The sequence below is a fragment of the Populus trichocarpa genome, chromosome 2 (genome assembly GCF_000002775.5).
Source record: "Populus trichocarpa isolate Nisqually-1 chromosome 2, P.trichocarpa_v4.1, whole genome shotgun sequence".
Lineage (NCBI taxonomy): Eukaryota > Viridiplantae > Streptophyta > Magnoliopsida > Malpighiales > Salicaceae > Populus > Populus trichocarpa.
The window spans coordinates 21,812,970-21,834,653 of NC_037286.2; the positions used below are offsets into that span (position 1 = coordinate 21,812,970).

General features: G+C 31.2%; 2 protein-coding genes across 2 annotated transcripts; both read left to right on the forward strand.

The window, feature by feature from the left end:
- The first annotated feature begins 3,301 nt into the window (after window positions 1–3,301).
- On the forward strand, window positions 3,302–5,101 carry LOC7458302 (membrane metalloprotease ARASP, chloroplastic). Its single transcript, XM_002301583.4, has one exon. The coding sequence runs from the start codon at window positions 3,439–3,441 to the stop codon at window positions 4,786–4,788; it is 1,350 nt and encodes a 449-aa protein (XP_002301619.1). The 5' UTR covers window positions 3,302–3,438; the 3' UTR covers window positions 4,789–5,101.
- Window positions 5,102–11,757: 6,656 nt separating this feature from the next.
- Window positions 11,758–14,493, forward strand: LOC7489898 (transcription factor MYB101). The gene is made up of 3 exons (XM_002301584.4): window positions 11,758–12,229; window positions 12,600–13,449; window positions 13,885–14,493. Exons 1-3 carry the CDS (start codon window positions 11,888–11,890, stop codon window positions 14,181–14,183), a joined length of 1,491 nt encoding a protein of 496 aa, XP_002301620.2. The 5' UTR covers window positions 11,758–11,887; the 3' UTR covers window positions 14,184–14,493.
- Window positions 14,494–21,684: the final 7,191 nt, after the last annotated feature.

Below are 21,684 nucleotides of genomic sequence, written 5' to 3' on the forward strand. Positions count from 1 at the left end.
GCTCTTCAAATCTGACTTCATTGAAAGTTTTAAAATCAATACTGAAATGCCTCTTCCAATGTTTTTATCTTGGGCCAAGCCATTACCTTATTTGAAACATGTAATAAGTCTTTATTAATATTTGTAAACCAATCTACATCAACATTAGTGTCTCCCACATGCTGGATTCTTAAAAGATATTATAGCATTAGTGTTGGGTTTGGTATTCCAGCTCACATGAAACCTATACATTTTTTTCCCCTGGCTTCGAGCAAAGTCTAGATGTTCATGACACCTCACATATATTTCACACTACTTATAGAAAAAAGTACCTTAGTTGATATCACAAGTTGGTATTCCTCGCATGCTTCTATTAAAATTCGAATTAAACATGTAATGACAAGTTAAAGTCCAATTTTTATTTCTTAGCACATCGAATCTATATCAGTTTTCAATGTTGTACTTTGCTCTCTTCCCCCCCCCCATCATTATACATGTATAACCTGAGATTAATTCATCCCGAAGTGATTCATTCTTTATGTCTTGAAAATTAATTGAATACATATTTTAGTATATATATTAATTCTTAGTTTTCTGAATTTTATTCAGGGATTTACATAATACTCGAATATCAAGTTGGGAAATATATTAGGTTATTAGGCTATTGGATCAATTAGGATAGATTATTTTAATTAAAATAATGCTGTTTTGTTATATTTAGAATTGATCAAATCAAGTTTGGATAGGGTTTGACCACAAAATTAGATTAATAAAAAACCAATAAGGTCAACAATATTTTATCGAGTTAATATTTTTTTAATTAACTAGAAATTCAACTTGGATTAGAATTCAAATTGTTGGTTTCCGAATAACTCGCCGAGTGGGGTTAAATTTAATAATTATGAATTTATATCCATGATGTTTAAAAATATATAATTTAAGCTTCAAATTATCTATCCATGAAACCTTGCAACTTCTTTTCCATAGTTCAGGAAAAGTAACATCGAATCATGTCTTGTTGTTTGGTCAGTAGCAAAGCCATCCCAATTCTATCCGATTAAAGGCATCTCTGTAATTTGATTTAAAAAGAATAAAATTAATTTTTTTTAGGTGTTTTTTAATGATTTGATGTGCTGATATTAAAAATTAAAAAATTATTATTTAAATATATTTTAATTAATATTTTTAAAAGATATTTACACTAAAGAAAGCACATGCAAATCTCAAAGAAATGGTATATATAGATATATAATTAACATACATACAATCAACTGTCTGATGACTAATTAATTTTCTAATTTCAAGTTGTTACTTTAAAAATAAGAAATTATAGACTCAACTCTTTTACAGCATAAATTTTAATTTTTAAGTTTGGTATTATGATGTAGGGTATTTTTAAAAATAGTTTTTGATTAAAAATATATTAAAATGATTTTTTTAGATTTGTTTTTATTTTTGTTATTAACACATTAATATTATTATCAAAAAAATATTTTAAAAAACATTAATTAAATTTTTTAAAAATGAAAAACAATTTAAAAATAATTAAAAGCAAACACAATGTTAAATAGACACAGTTGGTTCTACACACTATTAATTCTTCTTGAGCATAGCAAATTTTTTTCGCGTCCTTTCCCATTTCATTAGTTTTATCTCTTATATAGTTGTTTATCATATATATATATATATATATATATATATATCACAATAAATATCATGAAATTAAAATCCTAGAGTACAACCTATTACGACATATTCCTTTTTTTTTTTTAACTAGTTTCTCCCGGTAAAATATTTTCCTAATTTTTTTTCTATATTTTCTTATAAGATTATGTTTTATCTTGTACTTTTAATATTTTATATCTGTAATTTATTTGACGAGGTTAAAATAACAAGAAAGAGTTAGAAAAAAAAATAAAAAAAATTGAGAGAAAGATATTATTTTAAAGACAAAGATAAAAAAGATTTTAGTGCGCGCGCGTATGTGTGGTGGTAAATTAAAGTAGGTAGAGAAATAGTTATACAGGTGCAACAGTAGGAGAATAGGAAATTTCCTAATTATTTTTCATATTATAATCACATAAATCAAAATGTTTTCAACAAGTCATCAAGCATTTAAAGAAAACAATTTTGGCATGAAGTAAAAAAATCCCCATCCAGATATGTTTGGGAGTGTGATTGCGGTTGTTTTTTAAAGTATTTTTCACTTAGAAATGTATCAAAATAATATTTTTTTTATTTTTTAAAAATTATTTTTGATATCAGCATATCAAAATGATCTGAAAACACTAAAAAAAATATTAATTTGAAATAAATAAAAAATAAAAAAAAAATTAATTTTTTTTAAAAACACTTTTGAAAATAATTAGTCACTGGATTAATTAAAAAATTACTTTAAATTTTTATGAACAAGAAGGATTACAACTTTATTTGAATATGATGAATATCTATTTAAAACCATTTGAATTATTAATATTTTTGTATAATAATTATTTTGAATTGGGTATGTATATTCAAAATTCTTACATAAGGTATAAATATTATAAAAAAAACCTAAAATTTTATTCAAATCTAACTAAAAAATATACAATAGTATTACCCCCCCTCTCTCTCTCTCTCTATATATATATATATATATATATATTTAGTATTCAATAAATAATAAATAGAATATGAATATAAAATATAAATACTTTTTTTAATATAAATAAAATTATAAATATAAAAGAATGAATATACGAGAATATCCATTTCTAGCCATTACCACAACAACAGGCAAACCCAAGGAAAAACCTTGGTTGTTTCAAAGTTGTCCGAGACCTCTACGGACCCTGACTTGATCTCCGGAATGGTATTCTGGTGTTTTTAGAATTGCATTTTAAATATTGTTTTAAAAAAATTTAATTTTTTTATTTAAAATTACTTTTTTTTTATTTTTAAAATCGTTTTAATATACTTATTTTAAAATAATTTTTTTAAAATAAAAAAATATTTTATTATATTTTCAAAATAAAAAATATTTATAAAAACAATGCATCTTACATATTCTAATTTAAAAACTAATAACGGTTGGTTGAAGTAATTTAACACTTATATCTTTTAAATAAAATTTAAATTCGAATCTTATAAATAAAATATACCATCACCGAAGAATTTTACCCATAATGAATAGACCTAACTTTACCGGATATGTAAGGATGAAATGAACTTTTAAATATCGAGATTTTTTTTTTTAAAATATCAATTTAGAAGTCTTGCGTCTTACACCAAGAAGAATACAAAACACGCAAGCAAAACGCATCACTTGCGTGGAATGAAGACAAAATTATCACTCTACTTCCCCTCCACAAACTCAAGAAATATGAATTATCTACAGCCACTACCTTCCCTTTTAGCCATATCTCCTTCTCCCATTAGCCTAAACCCTCCCTTGTTAAAGCAAACACCAATCAAGAAGCCATGCTAATAAGCTTATCTTCCTCTCTATCCCCTTCCCCTTCATCTTCTCTCCCTAGATTTTCTAACTCAAAGTCACCCATTTTAGAGTCATCCTCATTAAAGCGCAAAACCACCCATTTTTTTAAACCTCTTTCCTCTTCGCTTTGCTATTCATCAAACCTCAATTTTCACTCCAAGACTCCCCTTTTCACCAGATGCCCTCTTGGGAAAAGGTTGGACTTTAGGTCATGGGCTGTCTCTGGATTTGACTTAGGGAACTTTGAATCTGTTTTAGAGGCAGTTGGAGTGTTGACAGCCATTATTGTTGTTCATGAAGGTGGTCATTTCCTTGCTGCTTATCTACAGGGTATTCATGTAAGTAAATTTGCTGTTGGGTTTGGTCCAATTTTAGCTAAATTTAATGCAAGGAACGTTGAATATTCTATTAGAGCTTTTCCTTTGGGTGGGTTTGTGGGGTTTCCTGATAATGATCCGGAGAGCGACATACCAGTAGATGATGAGAATTTGCTTAAGAATAGACCGATATTGGATAGAACGATAGTGATATCAGCTGGTGTTATTGCCAATATCATCTTTGCTTATGCTATAATCCTTGCTCAAGTATTATCAGTTGGTTTGCCTGTGCAAGAGGCCTTTCCTGGGGTGCTTGTTCCTGAAGTTCAAGCCTTTTCTGCTGCTTCCCGTGATGGGTTGCTTCCCGGCGATGTAATTCTTGCTGTTAATGGAACGAATTTGCCTAAAACTGGGCCCAATGCAGTGTCCGAGGTTGTTGATGTCATTAAGAGTAGTCCTAACAAGAATGTGTTGCTTAAGGTTGAGAGGGGGGAACAGAATTTTGAAATTGGTGTCACCCCGGATGAGAGTTTTGATGGAACAGGTAAAATTGGAGTTCAATTATCAAACAATGTAAAGATTACCAAGGCTATAGCTAAGAACATCTTCGAGGCATTTAATTTTGCTGGAGAAGAATTTTGGGGTCTTTCATCCAATGTGGTGGATAGCTTGAAACAAACTTTTTCAAACTTCTCTCAATCAGCAAGCAAGGTATCAGGTCCAGTCGCTATAATTGCTGTTGGTGCAGAAGTTGCAAGGTCAAATATTGATGGACTTTACCAATTTGCAGCTGTGCTCAATATTAATCTTGCAGTGATAAACCTCCTTCCATTACCTGCTTTGGATGGGGGCTCCCTGGCCTTCATTCTCATAGAAGCAGCTAGGGGTGGGAGAAAGCTCCCTTTAGAAATAGAGCAGCGGATTATGTCATCCGGGATCGTGCTTGTTATTACCCTTGGATTTTTTCTTATTGTTCGGGATACCCTAAACCTTGATTTCATCAAAGATATGTTGTGATAATTTGTTAAGGCATCCAAATTGAAAATGAGTTCAAATGGTACGTCGCTGGTTTCTCATCTGTTTGCTTGATGGTGATGTCTCAAGGTGGAGATACTAAAGACTCTTTGTTCCTTGTTCCTAATCGGCTGTGAAAGAGGTATTCATGACTTGTTCACAGTTACTATCATCTTATGTGGATCTTTCTTGTAATTCTGTCACTGTAATTTCTTAATGTTTACGGCAGCACTATAATGGGTTTTACAGTTCCATTCCCAAAATTCTGTAAAGATATCTATAGAAATTACATTCTTTTAGAATTGCTCCTTGCTAATTGAGCTCTCTTGGAATGAAACAGAAAATGCCAATTTGGTAATATATTTTGTTGATTTTATCAGAAATAAAAGCAAATAATTAGAGAGAGAACTTCATATTAGTAAAAATCTTGACAATAAATTTTAATTCTCCAAGTATAAACAATGAGAAGTCTGAAAACTGCACCACAGAATTTAGTTCAACTCCTCAGCTTTATTTTCTCTGATAGACCAACCTAAATTTTGAGTAGGTGCATCGATCAGTACTGAGCATTAACAGAATGAAGCAAGATTATGTTTATTGAAACCTAAATCTCAGTCTGTAGGTTTACTTTAGTGAGAGAAGCTTTAGCTCATGTATTAATCCGTATATTCTACAACTTGACAGACAAAACATTTTATGCATGTTTTATCTCGATTAATTTTAACTAGAAGAAGTTTGGCAACCCTTTGTTTTTGCCCTTCAATCATTCTACTCAAAACCCATTCAACAGAGCACTTGCATCCACAGTTTGCAGCACCAATGACCGATAGCTCGGGGCATATGATCAACAGGTAGATATTTTCCTTGAAAGTGTTTCTTTGATGATGTCTCTGATTTGAGCTGTGCTGAATGAATGCAGATCTTCACATGCTTGGTTGATCTTATTTAGAACACCCTGTGTTTGATCATCAATTCCACTACCTACACACTTGGCCATTGGGGTTACTGACTTTAGAAAATTTGCATTTGTGAAAAAAGAATCGTCGTTGAGCTATTAGTAACTTGAACTTAGAAATCCTACAGGCCCTGTGTTGAATACACAAGTGAAATCCCATTTCAAATGAATAAATAAATGGGAAATAAAAACATAGCCAGGGTGATGAAAAGCAAAATACCTGTTCAATGATCATCATTGTCTTGAGCTCTTAGCAAGCTGATATTTTGATGTCAGTTTCAGAGATTTGTAACTTGAAAGAGAAATGAGTATGTTAAAATTAAATTAAAATTAAAAAAAACTAATTGGCATGGTATTTTCACTGTGTACTGTCTCACAAAAACCATGAATCACAGTAATGCTTTTTTAGTCCTTTTTTGTTTTGTTTTGTTTTATTTAAGTCCTTAATTATCATTTTTTTTTAATTTTATCAGACAAATTGTTGTTTTGGATTTAAGCCTCAAGAATTATTTTGATTTGCTTTGTATATGGTTATCAAAATGTGAATCAATTTTGCAAAATGGATCTCAGTTTTAGTGGTATTAAAAAAAATGGATACCAAATTTGAGAATGAGGCAAAAATGAATTTCTTAACACAATTTTTTGTTCAGCGCCTTTTGTTTTTTGTTTTTTTTTCCTATAGAAGTTTGGAAAATTTTGTTTTTGGTCTTTGTTGTTTTTCAATTTTTTTGTTTTAGTGAAAAATATTATTTTTACCATTTTATTGATTTAATGTTGTTTATATATATATATATATATATTATGAGGTGATTTTAGATGCACAGACAGTTGAAAATGGGGGTGTTTATATTTTTATCTTATAAGTAAAAAATAAAACTTAAAATCAGAGTTAGGGAAGCTATTGGAGTCATGATTTGTGTTGCAAGTTTGATGGATTAATCCAGGTTAATATGGGTCGATCCATATTATTTTAATAGTTTTTTTTTAAATATTATTTTTAATTTTTGTTTAAAATTAAACTATTATTTTACTATTCATCATTGATTTTTATTTTTAACCTCGTTAAATAATTTTATATGATTTAATTTAAAATTAGATTAAGTAAGAAATTGAGTAAAGACTCCCTGATCCAAATTTAATTACCTTATTAAAGAGTTTTCCACGTCGACTTGGCAGTATTATATTATTTTTACGGCTTTTAATACACTGGCAGCGTAACGCTGACCAGGCAGCGAAGTTTTCTCCAAAGCAAAACGGATTTCACTAGTGTCAATCAATCAAGAATGTCTAACAAGACAAAAGAATTACATGTGATACGTGATTTTTGCTACTTACTAATTGAATTTTTTTGTCTGTAATGTAAATTGAAGAGAAAATATTTAATTTTTTTATTTAAAAAAATATTTTTTTGCTAATAAAAGTATAAGAAAAAAAAAAGAAGAAACCAACGTAAAAACGATAAATGACAAAATTTGGATTCCCTCACAATACATTATTCACTTGAACAATGCAATTTTTTTTTTCCTTTGAGCAACTTCTATTATGATCTCCTAATTATTTTCAATTTTATCCTTACAAACTATATTAAATGAAATTTTGAGCTCATAATTTATTTTAAATAGCTTTTTATATGATTTTTAAAGTGTCGTAAAGATATTCTACCATTACATTCGTATTCAATTTGGCAAGACAAGACTCAATTTTGTTGGTTATGAAAATTGAATTTTTGAGGACCACATTTGACAATAAAACAAACATGCAACCCTTTTTTTGTTACTATGTTGTCAATGCCTTTTCTAAAAATACTCATTAAGATTTTTTACAACCTTTTTGGTTCTTTTAGTTTTTTAATTATGCATTTCATTTTCTTTACATATTAGTCCCTGAATATGAGGAAGGATAAAGATCGTTGTTGAAAACTAGTGGAGAAGAGAGTAAACATTTGGTTGACAAGATTCTATTAACAAAAAAAGAAAAAGCCAAGTTTGGTGTTAAATTATTTCTATTGGCAATATGAGGGCCACAAAATGTGTTTTTGGGCTTTCATGTTGTAAACAAAGTACATTAATCTATGAAAAGTTTTTTTCCAATTTAGTTTTGTGTTTTTTAATTGATTTAAGGGTTTTTCAAGTTTAAAAATCAATTTATTGAAGTTATTAGAGTGTTTTTTTAAAAGTATTTTCATATGAAAATAGGTTAAAGATTGGTTTTTGGGTTCAAAACACCACAACCTAATTTTTCAACCACCTCTTCGGTAACCGGAAATTGGGCAAAAAGACAATGTGTCACCAACTTTTTCTTTTTTGAAAAAAATTAGGCTAACAATGTGTTTAAAAAAAAAAAAAAAAAGCCTAGACGCATGAGAATGGCTACTAGACCAACACACCTCCCCTTATTTTGATGGGCCAAGCATGATGGGCTACCCGGGTTCGCATGCCTAACCTATTTCCCCCCCTTAAATTAAGATGAAATTTCTTTAAAATTAATTAATTTAAAATATACTATTTTATTAAAATTTTAAATTAATTAAAAATAGATTTTAGATATTGTTTTATTTAATACCATTTGATTTTTACTTTATTTTGAATAAAATTATAGTAGTTTTTTTAAATAAAATTAGCAAGTGTTTTTTTTTTACAACCGATCATGATCGGTTTTTTTTTTTTATCTTATGTGGTTGCTTTTCTATGAGTGTCTTTTTTTATCACATTGTGAAAAAAATTAGTTTTAAAAAATAAAGTTATTAAACTCAGTAAGATCCATGACTTGAGTTGCAAGTTTCACGAGTTAACTTGGGTCAATCCAAGATATCATCATTTCAATATTAAAGAAATAACAATTTTGTCTTGAAATTTTTTTAAGTCAAACAAAGTTTTTATTAGTCATTTGAGTGGTCTTTAAACTCGCTAAGTCGAATATTTGATCAATTTCTCCCACACGATTTAATTTGAAACTCAAGCTATGTAAGGATTCGAGTCGAGAGGTTTTAACTTTTAAGGTTAACTTGTTAAACTAGATCTTAACAACCCTGCCAAAGAGTTCCCCACAACAATGCACGAGTGTTATATTATCATTATGATTTTAAATACAATTGCATCAAAATTATAAAGATGGTATTTTTATTTTCAATTCCAAGTGACAATTTCTCTCTCATCGAGGTTTGATTTCTTTTAAGTTCTTGGAATCTAATGTTGATATGCTATGCATTCTCCTTTGTTTATTTATGGATTTATTTTGCAGGCTACGTAGCTTGGATGCGAGTTAACTCTGATGAAGTTATACATGTAAACACATATACAAAAGGAGGACAAAAAAAAAGATGCAACAGTTCATGAACAATTGAGTTGAAGTGTTTATTGTAAGTCAATTTTTAAACCTTCTGTACATTGTTTGGGCTAATATTTTTTTATCCATAACTTTGACATGTTTATTCTATTATGTAGGAAAAATATAATGCCAGAATGCACGTCAAATATATGAAGGACCCTTTAACTTATCCAAAATAAAATTTGGAGTTGTGGTTGAAGGCTGGAGCAACTAGGAGACATCATAAGAATTGAGTTTATGGTATCTTTATGACTCTAGCATGATATATGAGGTTGAGGTGTAGTGTCTCGACTATAGGCACCCTATAATTTAGCACGAGTCAGCCATCACGAGCCATTAAGGAGGTGGTTGAAGGCTGGAGCAACTAGGAGACATCATAAGAATTGAGTTTATGGTATCTTTATGACTCTAGCATGATATATGAGGTTGAGGTGTAGTGTCTCGACTGTAGGTACCCCATAATTTAGCACAAGTCAGCCATCACGAGCCGTTGAACAACAAATTGGTGCTCTGACAAAGTTTGAAGGGAAAAAAAAGGCAGCAATGAGAGGAGATGATTGCATACATGCCCAATCATTAACCTCTCCCTTATAAATATCAACAAGACTCCCCCCTTCTATTTGCAGCCTCTTCTTAATGTTTATAAACATTTGTTATTGATTTTTAAAGTCAAATTAATAATATTAAATGTATTATTCAAGTTGAATTTTTTGTTTAATGTTCTTGAATGTTGTTTAATGTTAAATTGTTTTGATATCAATAAGAAAAAATTTAGTACACCACTGATGAACATAAAACTCTATCGGTTATTCAATTGGTAAAACATGCCAATTTTTCTTGGAGAATTACATAGAGTTGCTAAGGTTTTTTATATAGACCAACATAACATGATTGTCGGTGATTTTGTCAGGTATCTGTTGAAAATATTAGATGTATTACAAACAGGTCATTCGTCGGAAGTCCATTGGTAATATTTACTAAGCAATATACTAACAAAAATTGGTCGTCGCATGTTTTTATCATTGATAATAATATTTCATTGGTCTAACTGCTGCTGATTAAATCAACAATAAAATTACCGATAGATGTGAAATCACCGACGTAACTCTAAATAGCGACACCATTAATACGTCAGATATATTTTTACCAATGGATACACAACTTTTCCATGTACAAAATATTTTGTAGGTATAATTCATTTCTCTAGTGGTGATCTCTGAAAAACTACATTAGAAGATGGATGTCAAATAATATTTATGAATACAAGGATTACAAACACACATGCAAAGACGAATGGTATTTGTTCACAATGCTAATGATTTTTAGATATTAAAGTATGTATTCATATGAGACCTTCGATTGCCAGAATGACCTTGATAATAAATAATCATGACTATAATGAACTAACTTGTCTAAGACTGGCTATTAATAATGATTTTTCTTTTAAAATTGAAAGAATCGAATTAATGCTTGTCAATTGTAATATCTCATTTCAAAATCATTACAATTGTAATCTGAAAACTTATACCAATTAATGCTTGTCAAAGCATCTTTATGAATATGAATTTACAAATGCTATTTCCATGTAGGTATGAAAATATTAATTCAGATTTATACTTATAATTTCCAAAAAGAGAGGTAAAATTTATCCCTTAGAATAATAATAAAAAGCAATGCTAAACAATATTGAGAATAAGAAAAAGAAGAAAAACTTCGAGAATACACATGATTTATTATATTAGACCATAAAATCCTATATTAAAATCAAGCCCTAAGAATAAACGTGTAGTGTGGATAGAAACTAGGATCTTAAGCTTTAATATTATAGTACTAGATTGTAGAAAAATAAATAGAAAAAACTCTGATATTTTCTAAAAAATATATAATTTAATAATTTAATAAAATAATAACACACCAATAAAACTGACCTAATAAAACCGACCCAATCAAAAGTTTGAAAGCTAAGTAAAAAAAAAAGTAATTAAAATAAAAAATCAACTAGAAAAATAATTAAAATAGCAAAAATAATATCTTTTGTGTCTAGTTTTAAAGCTTTCTAGATCCCTATAGCTAATTAATCTTTTATTTTGGACTTGTAAATTTTCCTGATTGAATTTGAACACAATTCAATAATTGAATCGAAAATTATAAGCATCTTTATTAGGTTATATATTTTACACATCCAAACTTTTAACGGACTTTGTTTTATCTATTTAATCTCTACACATATCAAAAAGACGTTACGCGTTTCTTTTTATAGTTTTTTTTAGACTCTCCTAATCAAGTTTGAGCACGATTCAATGGTTGGATAGAAAATTATAAGCATCTTTATCAGATTATATATTTGACACGTCCAAATTTTTTCACGGACTTTGTTTTATCTATTTAATCTCAACACATATCCACGAGACGTTACACATTTCTTTTTATAGTTTTTTTTCTCTCTCTACATCTGAAGCTTTCTCTCTAAATCCATAAACTCTTATAAAAGAGAAGCTAAAAAGGGTAAAGGACTTTAATTTCACACTTCCTCCTCTCCTCCCTGTATTTCTCACACGTCTTAATAGAGGAGAGAACTAGCACAACAAATTAATAATAATAAAAGTGCAAACATTAGAGGCATGCAAATGAGAACATACAATTGTCATTAAGGAAAATAACACAAGGACAATTAATATTGCGTAATGAAAAGACTCATAAACAGATTTTAGCTCTATTTAAACCCTCAAACAACTCCACAAACATAACCACAAAACAAAAGAGTTTCAGCCTTGCTACAGCAGCTAGTGGTGGTATTGATGGTGTGGAAATTCATCCAAGATGATGAGCAATAGGAACTGCAACAATATTGATAGAGTAGTAGTGATGGAGAGTGGACAGGCTACAGCTCCAAAAGGGTTCAATCAAGGCTTGAAAAAGGGGCCATGGACGGTAGCGGAAGATGCCATCTTGATAGAGTACGTGAAGAAACATGGAGAAGGAAATTGGAATTCTGTGCAAAAGAATTTCAGATTGATGAGGTGCGGCAAGAGTTGCAGGCTCAGATGGGCAAATCATTTGAGGCCTAATCTAAAAAAAGGTTCTTTTACACCCGATGAAGAGAAAATCATCATCGAACTTCATGCCAAACATGGTAATAAATGGGCTCGAATGGCCTCTCAGGTAAATATACTCGTGCATGTTGCTTCATGCCTTTTTTTAACATCTCCACCATTTGAATGATGCCTTCTCATCTTTGACCTTTTCCTTCCTTGTTATTAGTTGTATTTTTTTTTTTCCATTTTTCTTTTATCTAGTTTTTTTTTTAGAACCAAATGCCATCTAGAATGATAGTTTCTCCAATTAAATATGATGTATTAAGTCTTCTCTTACATTTATGTTCTTGAGCTTAAATTATGATTTCTTGCCCGTCTTTTTTCCCTTTTTCCTCTTTTTCTCTGCACTCTCCAGTTATCTTTAGCCCCACCTCTTTTTCGAAGTACTTTGTACCTTTCTGCTTCTGATATATTATGTCTTTTCTCTATTATGGCAGTTACCCGGTAGAACTGATAATGAAATCAAGAACTATTGGAATACCAGAATGAAAAGACATCAAAGAGCTGGTCTGCCTATATACCCCCAAGATTTCCAAGCGAAAACAGCTGCGGTTCGCTTTCACCACCAGGAAGGCCGACGAACACAACCCAACTCTACCTCACTCTCCTCATCTCCTTACAATCTCTGTTTTCCACCCCTTGATCCCATCAATAGTTTCGCAACTCCCTTGAACCCTTTGCAGAATCATCTTAGTCCACTTGCATTCTACTCCAATCCGAGCCATCAGTTAAAACTGTTTGCTAATACCAACAGTAACGATGGCTGTTTACCTCTGTCTTTGCCTCCTGTTTCGTCGTATCAGCAATCACCTCTTTCTACAAATCTATTCAGTCAAAACCCCACTAGGCAAGCAGCCCCGATAAATACACCACCATCAGTACTGTTCTACAATGATGCCGATATGGAAAGCAATATGAGTTTTACTTCACTTATAATGGGGGGTCAAGTTCAGCCAATTGGCTTTATTCCTTCAGGCCAAACACCACCAGGGCCGACAACTTCTTGGGGTGGTGGTGCTTGTTTCGAGGAGGCATCCAACAAAAGCAACAACAATGGCTACAGTAACAGTGAAACTAGCCAACAAGGAATGGCAGGCAATATGAACAATAGCGGTTTGTTGGATGCTTTGCTGCAGGAGGCTAAGACTATATCTTTCAAAGGGAAATCAAATAGTGATGACTTGCTGCCGGCATCTAACGAAGGGAAACGTGCGATGGATAGTACTGTAAAGGAGGAAGGTGAAAAACTGTGGGATGATTTGAGCTCGTCTCAATCCTCAAATATATGTAAGTTTTTATTTTTATTTTTAATTTTTCACTATTAATCCAGGATTTCTTTTGTTTACTGTTAAATACTCTGTATCATAGCAGTAATTATGATGGTTATCTTTGGTTAGTTGGTGACTGAATTGTCTCGTGGTATTTCACCCAATTTGCATGAGTAGCTCTCTGTAGCATTAATTAGCTAGCTATTCTTTCACTTTTTAGAGAAGGTTATTAATTAGTAATTTATTTATTTTGATACTATATAAAGCCTTGAATAATTGAATCTATTCTTGAAATTTTTTATTATCAAGCACAAAATCTTCGGATGGGATATTTCTTTTATTTTTTTAATTTTTAAAACTATTTTAAGAGTTTATTTAAGTGTTAAGCCTTTATGTTCATTTTTACTATTAATGATTATACATACGAAAATGTAATTGCTTTTGCATTACTCAGGGACAAAACCAAGCGAGGAAGCAGCTGACCAGGAGTTGAATTCCATGGATGATGACTTCATCAGCCTGCTTAATAACTTCCCATCGTCGGAGCCACTCCCAGAGTGGTATCGTCAAAGCAGAAATGAACGCAATTCCAATAGAATGCCATACAGTGGGCTTAATATTGTTGATGACAACAGAGACCCCGACGTTAAGGAAGATGCTTCACTCACTCGTGCTTCCAACACAGAAGCAGTTCCAAACCGTGGAAGGGCCCTGGTTTCCTGCCATTGGAACAACATGCCTGGCATCTGTTAATTACAACTGTTTCTGCACCAAAAATCGCATGTTCTTACGAGAAAGAAAGCTTCAAATAGAGAGCATTCACGAGGAAAATGATAGATTGATTTTGTTGGAGCTTTTTATTGTAGTTAGAGCTTGTCTCTGGGGTACCTTACAAATCGATGGAGGCCTAGGTAGGAAGAACAAAAAAGAATAAAGTACTATATAATTAGGGTTGATGTGGTCTGCATATGGATCATGACTATATAAGATGGTTTATTTTGCGTATAATTAGTTAATTTTTCATATAATTAAATTAATTAGCTTCAATTGGTAATATAACCAAGTTGGCAGTGTCTTTCCTTTCTTTCTTCCAATTCTTTCTTTTTTTACGTACATTCCTTTTCTTAATTACAATATTCGAGGTTTTTTTTTTTTTTTTCTTATTGATTGATTGAATAATGCTGGGAGTAATTAAATCTTTCACAAAAGCTTCCTTATGGGCCGGGTAATTAGTTAATGTGGCATTTCTTTTAAATATTTTTTTTTAAATCATGAAATGTAAATAAATAATAAATTATTTAAACACAATCTATACTATTATTTAGTAAAAAAAAATTATCAAGTTGTAATTATTATTATTAAGCTTATTGTAAATGAAATAATCATCGTAGATATATATATAGAGAGAAATTAACTATTATCATAGGTATTAAATTTAGTTTGGTATAATAACTCGATGTAATAATATATTAATTTAAATTTTTGTTTAAATTAAGTTTTATTTCAAAGTATTTTAAAGATTAATTTGAAGTAACTTATCTAACTTAATTAATCTAATCAAACCTGAGTGAGATGAACTAATTAATTTCAAAATAAAATTTAATTTTTATTTAAAAAATAAAAAAAAATATTATTTTAAATTATCCCAATAAATCAGCGAATGACTATGAAAAATTGAAAATGCATCGCAAGCATTTCGTACAAGTTGTCTGTTTTTCATGCATTCTATCGAGCCAAATTCAGGATAAGCACAAGTGCATGACAGCCCACTGCCGCCTTACAAACCAAATCACAAAAGGTAGGAATGCAAACATGGCCAGATATGCAGCTAATGTTGTTAAAAGCGCTCCTCAGGCATGGCCCAGGCTTTAAGCAGGGTTTTAGATCAAAGCATTTTAATTTAGTAGCGCCTTGGAAATTTGACTTGCATGCCTGATTTTGAATTCCATACAACAAGATTTAAGCTTTAAAATGGGAGGGTTATTTTCAATTTTGTATATTATCGAGAGTTAATGGAAATAAAAGAGACATGTCTTTTTATTTTTTGTTTTTTTTTAAAGTATAAAAATTCTCTCTAAAATTCTCTCAAAGCAAATTTATTTTATTTTTTCAACTAAATATTTTTTTATCTCTTTTGTATGCGTTCCTTTTATCATGGAATATTAATGAAATATTTATTTATTAATATTTTAAATTGAAATAAATAACAAAAACTAAAAAAAAAGGGAGATTTCAATAGTGCCAAAATATTATAGCTCTAGACTTCTGAACAACAACAATGAAATTAATTTTTTTTTCTTTCTAACAAAACTTTTCCTTGAATGTAGGGATAATAGGGCCTTTTCATACTTTTTTGCATAGTTAAATGAACACGTTGCTCTTGGAAGCAAGCTCTAGACTCATAGACAGTGTTTTAAAACTCGGACCGGCCCGACAGGTCGACCCGGGCCTGGGACCGGTCTGGATGGAGGAAAAAACCCGCTCAAGAGTTGGCCCGGTGAAACCCGGTCGACCCAGCGGGTCGACCCGAGACCCGGGCCACCCGGTCAAACCCAACTGAGACCCGGTCTATTTTTTTTATATTGGTAGGTGTTAAACGACGAAGAACAATGAAGCAGAATTGGGCATATTGATCACAGAGCAAACCTAATTAATAAAAAGATCAATTTCAATCAATGAGGAGCTGTGGAGCAGAGGAGAGCAGAAGACGTCTTGATCATTGTTGTTTCACTGCGAAAAAGGTTAGACTCTTGTTTCTGTTCACGAATCTTCTTCTTTCACTCTCTTTTTTCTTTATTCTTGGCCGTGTTTTGAACTTGCAGTTATGGCATCATTTTGCTGTTCGTTGATTCAGTCGCATTGATTCATTCGCAACCCAGTCATCTCAACCTCAGGTATGTTTCTCTGTTCTTTTCTTTTCTGCAGCGTAATAAATCCTCTGCTATTAGGAAGTGTCGAAAATGGATGAGGAAACTAGTTTTGTTCGATGCATTTGCTTCTGGAACTGTTATAGCCAGAGATTGAAACTATTTTGTTCTAAGAACTATTATAGCCAGAGATTGAAACTGTTGTAAGAATTATTGATTATGGTTAAAATATTTCGGCTAGTAATGTTTGTTTGGTTTTACAGTTGACTGTAAATTTAAGCAAACATAAGTTGTAGAGATTTTGATATGCTGGCCTGCAAGTTGGTGTGTTTGTTCTGCTTTTGCTTCTGTAAATTTTTGCTGGAGTTACTGTGGCATTGATTCTTCCCTGGATTTTTATTTAAGCTGGTTGTGTTTAGTTAACTGTGTTTCATGGAGTTATTGTGACATTGATTAGTTAGTTGATATTATCAACTTTTGCTAGAGTTACTGTGGCATCAGACTTTCCTTTCTCAATGCTTTCTCATGTTGACTGCTGGCTGATTTTCCACATCTTGTTGCTTTTTATTAGTTCAGGATAAGAAAATAGCTTTGACAAAATTTACTGGAAAGCATAATCTTTTTCTGTTATGTGTGATTGATGGGGCTGTCATTGTTAATCTAATTAATGGATTGCAAAGTGATTTGGCTTGAAATTATATTCCCTCTTATAAATTATGTTAGGTCTTTAAAATGTCTTCACATGATGGTTGTACTCCAAGTAGTGATCCTTCAATGACCCAATCATCTCAACCTGCAATTTCCATGTCAAGTAGTAGTAGAGGAAGAACAGATTTGGCATGGGGTCATTGTAGAGAAGCTCCTAAACTTAGTGTTGGGTGTAAAAAAACTAAATTAGTTTGTATATATTGTGCTAAAGTATTTGCGGGTGGTGGTATTAATCGATTTAAGCAATATTTAGCTGGAGCTAAAGGAGAAGTTGAACAATGTCGCAAATGTCCTCCTAATGTTCGACATCAAATGGTTTTGAATCTTAAAGGAAATGCTGATACAAAAAAAAATAGAGTTAGAGAAATGCAAGCAAAATTCAATCCATTTAATGCATAACAAAGGGAGCATGAAGAGATGATGATTAGGCACTTAGAAGATGATGATGATGGTGATGATGAGGATGATGAGGATGTTAGTACTAAAAAACATATGTTACCACCGAAGGTTACAAAAAAGAAAAAGATTCAAAGCACCAGCACTGTAAAACAATCGACTACAAGTTGTGGAAAGTAGAAGAAATCTGCAACATTAGGGACATATTTCATGCAGAGAACAACTCCTGGTGCTCAAAAGTCTCTTCAGAATTGTTGGCAAAGGAAGGAAGCAGTTGAACGGTGTGATCTTGCTTTAGCGAAGTGGATGATTGATGCATGTGTGCCATTTAATGTTGTTAATTTTGTGTATTATCAGCATGCCATAGATGTTGTAACAGCCATGGGTCCTGGTTATAAAGGACCAAACTTGCATGTTATTCATGGTTATTACTTGGCAAAAACGGTTGATGAAGTCAAGATTTATGTTGAAACTTATTGAGAGATTTGGAAGAAGACTGGTTGTACATTAATGGCTGATGGATGGACAGATCAGAAGAGGAGGACTTTAATTAACTTCTTAGTATATTGTCCTAAAGGAACAGTTTTTTTGAAAATCGTGGATGTATCAGATATCTCAAAGACTGTTAGATTGTTGTATCAGTTGTTTAGAGAGGTTGTTTTGTATGTTGGGGTAGAAAAAATTGTGCATATGGTGACTGATAATGCTGTAAATTATGTTGTTGCTGGCAAGTTACTGATGGAAGAATTTCCTTCAATATTTTGCTCTCCTTGTGCTGCTCATTGCATCAACCTCATACTCTAGGACATTGGTAAATTGCAGTCGGTTTGTTGTGTTGTTGAGCATGCTTCTAGTATCACAACGTACATTTATAGTCATTGTTATCCATTGTATTTGATGAGGAAGTTCACTGGAGGAAAAGAAATACTTCGTCCATCTCCTACTCGTTTTGCTATCAATTTCATTGCATTGCAAAGCATTTTAGCTCATAAAGATGAGTTGAGAGCTATGGTGACATCTAGGGAATAGATCTCATCTGCTTATGCTGAAGATAGCAAAGGAAAATTTTTTGTTGAGAGTGTGCTAGACTCTCTGTTTTGGGAAGAATGTGCAATAATTGTGCGAATGAGTGAGCCTTTAATTCGAGTTCTACGAATGGTTGATGGTGATGATAGACCTTCGATGAGATATTTGTATGATGCTATTCATCATGCAAAAGAAGAAATGATGAGGAGATTTCAAAAGAGAAAGGCTAGAGTGAAACCTTTCATAAACATTATCAATAATCGGTGGGATGGACAATTTTATAGAAATCTTTATGCAGCGGCATTTTGGTTGAATCCTCGATTTCAATATGATGCAAATATAATGGATAAACATATGAGCATCATTTCTGGACTTTTAGATGTTCTTGAGAAGTATGCACATGGAAATCTACCATTGCAAAGTAAGATTACAAGTGAGATGAAGTTATTTAGGAATGCTGAACATGACTTTGATCGAGTGTCCGCAATAAATAATCACACCCTTATGCCTCCAGGTATATAATTTTTATATTTAAAAATATTATTTGACATAATCTCCTTTTACTTATTATTTTTTTGTATAGATGAATGGTGGATGACATATGGAACCAGCGCTCCAAATCTACAACAGTTGGCTATACGAGTGTTAAGTCAAACTTGTTGTTCTTCGGGATGTGAGAGAAATTGGAGTATGTTTGAACATATTCATTCCAAGAAGAGAAATAGATTGGAGCACCAAAGGCTTAATGACCTTGTTTACGTCCACTGCAATCTAAGATTGAAATAAAAGTATTTTTCTTTTCTCTAATTCCTTAAATATTATTTTATCTTGTTTAGTAACATTATTAATACTTATATTGTGTTTATCTTCACTTTTAATATATATGAATTATTGGAAAGGATGAAATTATGATCCAATTAATGTTGAGATAATTTGTGACATTGAAAATTGGGTAGTAGAGGATGACCCGTCAATTTTGACAACTGAAGAAGCAGAGTGTTTTCACCAAGCTCTATCAACTATGACCATACAAGATACTTTAGATGATGGTAATTAATGATTGATTAGTTAGTGATAAATATTATTTAAAATAAAGTTTTGTTGAACACATAATATTTATTTATTAATTGTGTTTGAAATGTAGATGTCATAAATGTTAATGATATGGAAGATGATTGTGACGATGAAGTTTCAAAGAAGCATGCTGATGATTTATTAGGTGTTGACGAGATTGGCTCAATTCCATCGACATTTGATCCAAATTTTGCTCCCATGGACACAGAAGAACTTAATGTGTTCATTCAACAAAAGTGAATGTGTTGTTGATTTAGAATTTATGTTGTTGGATGTTTTGTTTTAAATATTTTAGAATTTATATTTGGTTTGTGTTTTGGATATTAAATTAAATTTATGTTGTTGGTTTATAATTTAAATTTGGTTTATGTAAGTGTTGCATTGTAATTAGTTATGTGTTTTTTTTATAGGTTTTTTTTTGTTGACCCGGGTCAACGCATCTAACCAGTGACCCGCTCACTTGACCGGGTCGATGACCTGGTCGGGTTTCAAAACTATGCTCATAGACACTATGGACAACGACAATGAAATTATGATCTTCTAACAAAAAACAATTGTCTTGGCTGTAGTGGATAATAAGGTCTTTTCATACCTTTTTTGCACAGTTAAATGATTATGTTTCTCTTGGAAGCAAAAGAAATTGAACTGGCATCTAGGGTTGTTTAGACTTTTCATTTTTTTAAGTATAGTGTAATGACTAAATTACCTTTAGAAATAAAAATTCTATAAGTTTTGTGCAAGGGTTTTTTAGTCTTTTCACATTGATATTTTTATCAAGTAGAAAGAGGGGAAAATTGGTATTTTAATGGATACTAAATATTATAAAAAAAGTGTTGACGTGTGCGTCACGTCAGCATATAGGTTAGCCCGCGCTCTTTAAATGATGAGTGTGGCGTTGTCTAGCGGTCAAATGCTAGCTTCTAGGGTGACATTTAAATAGTCTCGGCAACGCCTTCATACCTAGATGTCGTGTATGGCCAACAGACCCCGGTTTGGCATCGACAACCTTTTCTTTTTGTTCTTTTTTTCTCTTTCCTCCTTGATTTTCACGCTTGTGCCTTCAAAATTTCAAATTAGCCCATTGATTTGTTTTTACTTCAGATTTGGTCCTTGTCATTTTGATTGTTATTTGTAGTTATATATGAAATTATTTATAAAATTTGAATTCTGTTTCAATTTCATCCTACTTTAATTTTTTTTTATATGCCAGATTTGGTCCCTATTCTTTTTATTAATATTTGTTTTGTTTTGAATCATTTTCTTAATTGAATTTAATTTTCAATTTCATCTCTTAACATTTAATTTCATTTTATTTTTATATCAAATTTGGTCTTTATTCTTTTGATTGCTATTTATATTACTTTGACAAATTTCTTAGATTTAAATATTTTTTTACTATTTCAACATTTTTATATTAAATTGGTTTGAAAATGAGTTTCTTGGTTGAACCCAAGTATAGTATTTCACGAGTTATGACTTTAGAAAGTTAACCCGAGTTTTGGATATTCCCTCGGGGTTGCTTGGTGTTTTTTTTCTTCCCCTTTTTAAAGCAAATGATTTTTAGTTCTATCTTTCAACATTTATTTAATTAGGTGTTAGGCTTTGTTATTTTTTTAGATGCTTTCTATATGATTTTGCACTGATTTTGAAAATGACTCGAGTTATCTTGATATTTTTAATTGTCTTTCTTTCTAAAATTTTGTTTGTTTAAAGAACTTCTTTATAATTAAATTTAATTAAATTATTAAATATAAGCATGAGACACTCACTTCATGATATTTTATATTGTTTGTTTTCCGGGTCATTGCTTTAACAACATGTGACACCTTTTCGATGTAGTCATATAGACTTTTACTTTGGTATTAGAACCGTCTCGGTGAGAGTTTTCTAGTGATGTGATAGTGTCCATGGTAAAGCGACAATGATTTTCCAACGGGATTTTTTCCTTCTCCTCCCGAGAATGATTTTTCCAGCTCTTTATTGTCGATGTTTTTTTTAATTATTTTCTACTTTTTTATATTCTATTTAAATATTATAACGTGCATATTTGTTTATAATAATGTGATAAAATTCGATAAAAGATAGAAATTTCGATAATTTTTTTGCTTACTATTCAAGTCAAGTATGGACAAAAAACCAAAAAATTAACAAAATTAAAATTCAAGGGACGTGAAAGAGAGATG

Excerpts from the sequence above, each read along its gene's own strand:
- LOC7458302 (XM_002301583.4), top strand. The coding sequence starts at position 3,439 with ATGCTAATAAGCTTATCTTCCTCTCTATCCCCTTCCCCTTCATCTTCT.
- LOC7489898 (XM_002301584.4), top strand. The coding sequence starts at position 11,888 with ATGATGAGCAATAGGAACTGCAACAATATTGATAGAGTAGTAGTGATG. Across the intron at positions 12,230-12,599 it reads GGGCTCGAATGGCCTCTCAG|TTACCCGGTAGAACTGATAA; the intron begins GTAAATATACTC and ends CTATTATGGCAG. Across the intron at positions 13,450-13,884 it reads GTCTCAATCCTCAAATATAT|GGACAAAACCAAGCGAGGAA; the intron begins GTAAGTTTTTAT and ends TGCATTACTCAG.